Source organism: Setaria viridis, chromosome 6 (genome assembly GCF_005286985.2).
Source record: "Setaria viridis chromosome 6, Setaria_viridis_v4.0, whole genome shotgun sequence".
NCBI lineage: Eukaryota > Viridiplantae > Streptophyta > Magnoliopsida > Poales > Poaceae > Setaria > Setaria viridis.
Genome location: NC_048268.2, coordinates 6,808,111 through 6,814,881, shown reverse-complemented (window position 1 = coordinate 6,814,881; position 6,771 = coordinate 6,808,111). Strand labels below are relative to the sequence as shown.

The 6,771-nt window shown below is 47.8% G+C and overlaps 1 protein-coding gene across 2 annotated transcripts; it reads right to left on the bottom strand.

Annotated features, from left to right (window-relative positions):
- Positions 1-3,253: 3,253 nt before the first annotated feature.
- Positions 3,254-5,681, bottom strand: LOC117859845 (protein LOL2). Of its 2 annotated transcripts, none has more exons than XM_034743024.2 (6): positions 5,243-5,681; positions 4,471-4,698; positions 4,263-4,375; positions 4,117-4,155; positions 3,665-3,727; positions 3,254-3,545 (listed from the first exon to the last, which is right to left on the bottom strand). In XM_034743024.2, the coding sequence occupies exons 1-6, from the start codon at positions 5,664-5,666 to the stop codon at positions 3,504-3,506; spliced, it is 909 nt and encodes a 302-aa protein (XP_034598915.1). In that variant the 5' UTR covers positions 5,667-5,681; the 3' UTR covers positions 3,254-3,503. The 2 variants fall into 2 exon arrangements, with proteins under 2 accessions (XP_034598915.1, XP_034598916.1); XM_034743025.2 differs by having other exon boundaries at positions 4,263-4,372.
- Positions 5,682-6,771: the final 1,090 nt, after the last annotated feature.

Sequence of the window (6,771 nt, the reverse complement as noted above, 5' to 3'; positions counted from 1 at the left end):
CCCGAGGACCTGAAACCCCATGAAACACGACACGAGATAATTTCCATTTTTACATTATGAGTGAAAAGCCCTGTCAAGAAGAACAATGCGGCGTCTTAAAAACTTTCTTTCTAGTAGAGTTTAGGGTCTAGGCTGCATAATCTTCAGCTGCACTAGGGCAGAAAAGATTTGTGCTGGTGGGTAAAACACATTTGCGCTGGTGGGTTGCCTAACCGCCAGCAACCTTGAGCCAGCAGAAATGGGCATCTGTGTTGGTGGGTGAGCGCCCGCTAGTAGAAATGGATTTGTGCTAGCGGGCCTCTTAAGCGCCTGCTAGCAGAGATGTCGATCTGTGCTGGCGGGCATTTATTAAGATGCCCGCCAGCACAGGTAGTTTTCACTTTTGAAATTTTAATTTTTCCCACCATTTTTTCTAATTTATTTCCCACCAATTCTAAAATTATTATTTCTTGCCAATTTAAAATTTGTATCTCCAACCACAAAGCAAATTAAAACATGGACAATATATAAATTTTCATACCATTAAACATTCCACAGCAATATTACATAAATATGAAATATTCATATTCACTACTACATAAAAAACAAAAGAAAAGGCCGGTGCGTTCCTGCCGCCCACCCCCCACGCCTAGGGCCGACCGCCGCCACCGCCAAGCACGCTCACCACCCGTGCCAGCCAGGGTTGAGCTGGCCGCCTGCCCGTGCCGCTCACCTGGTGCCGGCCCCGCTCACCACCTGCTGCGCTGGGGTCGCCGCCGCCACGCACCCGTTTCCCGCACCCCGCGTCTAGGGTCGGCTGCCGCGCCTGCCGCCCGTGCGCCCGTGCCTGGGGCTGGCCGCTGCCGCCATGCGCGCCCCCGCGCCACTCACCTGGTGCCAGCCGCTGGCCTACCGCCCACACCCCCGCGCCTGGGGCCGGCCCCACCTGTTTGATATTGTTGCAAATTGCGCCAGAATGACAGCACGACCCCACGGATCGGCGACAGTGTCAACCTACATGGGGTCGAGGCGGGCAGCATGGTTCTATATGCGCGGTCTTGCATGGCGGCGGCCTGGCCACATGCCCGGGGAGTAGCCATCAGCAGGGCTCAAATCCACTTGCATTGATAGCGTTAGCGCCATGGAGCCACTAGTAATCCACCACCCGTCCCAACCTACCAACAAAGCAACAACACGAGCAGCAATCCAATGTCAGCGCAGATACACAATCCATCTTGCAGGCAACGTGATTCTGTTGGTGGAAAAGAGAAAATAAAGCGAGAGGGGGGCAGTGATTTTGCAGCTGGTAGGCGACCCAACTGTGGAGGCCTGCCGCACCACGGGGGCCCGGGTGGTGCGGCCCTGCAGGGCAAGGTGACGCGGCGATGGCACGCGGGGGTGGTGCCACCATAGGGGGAAGGGGTGACACTCGCCTGGTGCCGAGGCGGGCAGCATGGTTCTATGTGCGTGGTCTTGCACGGCGGCGGCCTGGCCACATGCCCGGGGAGTAGCCATCGGCAGGGCTCAAATCCACCTGCATTGATAGCGTTAGCGCCACGGAGCCACCAGTAATCCACCACCCGTCCCAACCTACCAACAAAGCAACAACACGAGCAGCAATCCAATGTAAGCGCAGATACACAATCCATCTTGCAGTCAACGGGATTCTGTTGGTGGAAAAGAGAAAAGAAAGCGAGAGGGGGGAGGGCAGTGATTTTGCAGCTGGTAGGCGACCCAACTGTGGAGGCCTGCCGCACCACGGGGGCCCGGGCGGTGTGGCCCTGCAGGGCAAGGTGACGCGGCGATGGCACGCGGGGGTGGTGCTGCCATAGGGGGCAGGGGTGACACTCGCCTGGTGCTGGCCCCGCCACCCGCCCGCCGCTCGCACCCCACGTCTGGTGCCGACTACCTGTGCGCCGGCCAGGGCTAGGGAGAGAGTGAGAGATGAGCGTGGGAGGGATTGAGAGAGATGAGTTTGAGAGAGATAAGGCCTAAGCATGGGAGGGATGGGTGCATGCTGAGCCGGGCCAACCTCGTTCAGCCAATGGGAGATCATCATTTTAGAGGTGTGGATCGCTGATGTGGTGACCATCATAAATTTAGAAAGCATCTGTGCTGGTGGGCAATAAAGTCGCCCGCCAGTAGAGAGGAATCTCTACTGACGGGCGGCTTTATTGCCTACGAGCACAGATAATTTTAAAAAAAATAAAAAGTCTTTTAAAATTAGTAAATGAATTCAAACATATCTTAAACTTGTACATATGAACATACATGTTACATAGTGCATCTAAAAATTACAGTTGGATAGAAATCATAATTTTTATGAATTAGTTAGTTTACATGTTACTATAGTACTAAGTTAGTTCACAAGCTTAAAGCCTCACTTGTGTTATTTTGAAATGTTGGAGATGAACAATATATATTCCAATTTTCTTATAACATATTGAAACTTCTATGTCAAGATTGTGAACTCATAAAATGATTCCATACCAATTTATATAGTTTTTGGACCACGTTTAGATATTATTAGAATTTATTTTCACTAAAATTTTTAATAGAAGTGAGAAATGTACCTAAAAACTTTGTGAATCTTTCATGGACTTTCATGGTTTGAATTAAAATGAAACATGTGTCTTTAACATCATTTTTCTGAAATTTTTTGATCTTATTTGTGAAAATTTTGGTTTAGATACATGTTAATTGCAATAAACATCCTTATAATCATTTAAACCATAAATTTTTTGCAACGCCTACACAACAACATATACATAGTCTAATATATGTTAAAAATATACCATGATATGTAAAATAAAGTTTTTAACTAGTTTATTTTTTCCCTTTCCATCCATATAAATTGAAAAGTATTTGTGCTGGTGGGTGACATAAGGACACGCCAGCACAAATGACCTTTATTTGTGCTGGTGGGTGACATAAGGTCGCACCTGTGCTGTGCTGGCGGGTTTTTTACGGAGTGGGCCCAGACCCTTTTGTGTTGGCGGGTGCCAATATCATCCGCCAGTACTGAAAATTCTATGAGCCAGCACAAATCTTTTCTGACCTGTGCTGGTCAAATCTTATCATGAGGAATGCTTGGAATAGGAGTACCACTTTTTTGTGCACAGTAAAGGAAGCAGGCACATCCCCTGTGGCTATCACTATCCTTTTTGGCGCAAAGCAGTTGTCTCAAATTTTTCAACTGAAGAATCGGAATTCACAAAGCGGGAGAGAGAGTGCAAAGCCGACTCAGCGTGTCTAAGCTTGGTAGGACAAGGAATAAAATTCTCAGGACACAATGCCTCGCTCCTTTCCATTCCTTTTTGGCTTGGAGTACATAGGCTAGCGCACACGGCCATCATATTTACATTTTCAGATCTTTTGCCGTTCAACTGTTACATTTTTTTATCAAGCTTCAAAACACACTTGATTTTACATTAATTCGATGATAATAGTTATGCATGTTCATCACCGAGGGTTTAATCGGTAGATCCTCGGGATGCTGGTGCCGCGGAGAAGTTTTAGCTTGGTCATCTTTTCCACGAGGTGACGCCAACGGCGACATTGCTCACCTGGATCAGAACAAACAAAGCAGTCAAGTCAGATTGATAGTTCATAGTTCACTTGCTGACTTGACAAAGAGTGAAAGAGAGAGAATGAATTATGGTCAGAGTGTTAGAGATAAGCTCACCAGTTTGCCCTTTTCATCCAGCGTCTTAGGATTCTCCACCAGAACCGTCTGGGGCCGAGCATCCTGCAAGTAGGAACATGAAAGTTCAGCGAATAAAGCCCGTGTCATTATCGTCCAACATTTTTGACATCAGTCTAGATTCAGACTGTTTGGTTCAACCCTATGGACCAGCAATTCCATCCCGATACTAGACATGGTCCAGAGGATTTTGAAGCTAAAAATCTCGGCGGGAAGCATCTGAGTGTGCTAATCATTGGTACTTCCCTACCGTGGAACTGATTCCCATGAAACCATGGAGCAACCTGAACCTACCAATGTTGTGATCTTTTGGGAAGGACAACCCAACCCTACCCTACTGGTTGACGCAACGAAAAGGGTGGTTGCGCTGCGATCATCGATTGCAGAAAATTGAAGTGACTGCACATAGACTTGGAAAAGCGAGGAGAACATACCGATTGCGCAGGCCGTGCGGAGCCACCAGAGTTATTGTTCTGCAGAAAGGTTGTAAATGGAGCATGAGTTAGTTTTTTTTTTTTTATCACTGATGGCATGTCAGTTCAGCAATGAGCAAAAGCTACTAGGTTTGCAATTAACATACCCTGACAGGATTAACACAGCGACATGTTGGGCATCCGACGGTTGAGGCTCCCGGTGGGTATGCCAGAGTAGTCCGGCAATGCCCGCATGACAGGTGGCCAATCTGGTTCGCTGCTTCACAATCAGGAGCAGAAACCTTGTGTCAGTTGCACTGAATTTGCAGGTGAATGCAACTGCAATCGTTTGTTTATTTGCAGATGAGGTTTTACCTGATCTTGTCGAGTTCACCCTGCCGCAGTGCGGGCAGCGAATGTTGGCGGCGCCGCGGTTGTACACGAGCATGGTGAAGCAGCCGCCGCAGACGAGTTCAGACATCTCCGATCCTGATGGATTGGCGGCGGTGAAAGTATTGCAGCCTGGACAGCAGACGCCGGTGGCTCCTCTCCGGTACTCAAGGACACGCTTGCAGCCGCTGCAGATCAGCTGGTCCTGCATACCTGCAATTGGAACATGGTGGTGTGCGGTTAGAAACACGAACTTGATCACATCGCTTCCAAATTCCAAACCAGTTGCAAAAGGATGCATCGTCACTTTTTCACGTGATGGTCTATAATAGGCTAATACGCGTAGTTGCATGCACAAAACAGAAACTGCTGCTTAATCCTATCTGCAGGCATCTGTATGCAATAACTGTTGGAAAAAGGTGTACGCCAGTGCAACAGCGAGCTATGCTCTACTGCATTTGCAGATAAAGGACTTGTGTGCCGGCGATCACATTTTGCTGCCAGGTGTCTGTGCATGATCCAACCTGAGATGTCTGAACCTCTATGATCTCAGGAACCGATCGATCAAATGGAAACCAGGCTACACAATGTGCATGCTGTGGCAGCCATAGATCAAACCCAAACCTTGCCCCCATGGTAAGCTCTAAAGCGCATCAAGAAAAGAGACCGCGACAGCGAGAGAGAAAGGAATACTTGGAGAGCACAGAAATCCTCTTAGCTGCTAAACCCAAGCAAGAACCCAAGAAAAGAACATTACCAAGGCAAGAGCCCCAAGAATTGAATTGGTATCTCCGGACCCGACTAGGCAAACTTGAGCTAGTTTTAGCTTTCAACTGAGCTCTGCCAACGAGATTGAGAACGAAGCTGGGCGTGAGAGAGATGAGAGTGATGAGATGGAGGAGAAGGCTTGTGGAGCTCCACGGTGGCAGGAGACGGTGCGTCCGGGCGCGGGATTTAAGGGCGGCGGGATGGGAGATGGGCGAGCTGAGGGGATAAATTCGCTCCGGCCGGGGGAAGGAATCCGGGCAAAGAAATCGACGTCGGCGCGGGGATGATGAGTGGATGGGCGTGCGATGCGTCGCGTGGGACGGGATGCCTTTCGGATATGGCCGAATTCCCGCGCCGGCCTTCCTCCTCCTCCTCCAATTCCTCCCCCCGGCCCGACCCCTCTCTCCCTCCATCGAATCTTCTCATCTCTCTCCTTGGATGGAGCCAATAATTCGGCTTGGCCAAGCAGCTTGTTTTCGGAATTGTTAATTCGATCGGGGCGAGCTGGATTCGATTCTGACTTGTCAAGGCGGGCGACAAGTGTGCTCGCCTCGCCTGCAATTGCAGTTTGGAATTGCGGTTTGAGTTCCGCCTTGGCGCGCCTTCCAACTGCCTTCGGGAGACGAATGCCTTTCCGCTGCGACTTTGCAAAGCCGTACGTACGCGTAACCGCCCAAATCTCCCCTTTTGCCTACCACTCTTTTTTTTTCTTTCTTTCTATTTGCATATTTTTCTCCCCTGCAACTCTATAGGGTATATACTAGCATAAATGCCCGTGCGTTGTTCCGGTTTCTTACTTGCTCCCAAATTGTCATCCACTAGCTTCTAGTTCAAGTTGTCATCCACTAGCTTCTAGTTCGCTTGCTTCACTTCGTAATCTGGTTTAGGATATTTCATAATATTTGTATACATCTCTAATAATAATAATAAGCGGACAATTCCTTTGAATTCTACGTGGCCTCTCAATTTTTATACATATGTAATGTGTCCTACATCTAGTTCAAACATGCATTAAAACTTCTAGTAAGATTCCGAACTAATGCAACTCATGGCTTAGCTTTATGAATATGCAAGTTATTAAAAACATAAGAGATTGTTCACAAAACTTTCAGCCTATAAAAAGAAAAACTCAGTCCTGCTCAACAATTCATGCCTGAGTGTATACAGCCTGACATCATAGCCTAGTTGCTCCAAGAAACATGAGCAATCAACCGATGCAAGTATCCTTCTGCAATTTGCTCCTCATAATATAGTCAATGATGACCAAATATTCTACCTACAAATTAATTTTCAGATTCAGATAGTAAAGGCATAGCCGTCGACCTATTATCTTGGGGCGGAAAATTTCAAAATATAAGGACAAATTGTATTTAAGATTTGATTGTCCATCAGTTGGGCTAAAATCCTTCATAACAAAAAACCATGATTATTGTTAGGCATCTAAGAGAGAGCGTTGTATTAAGACGAACACAAATTGTAGAAGAGAAGGCACTGCACCTGAGTGACCATGAAGTGTGC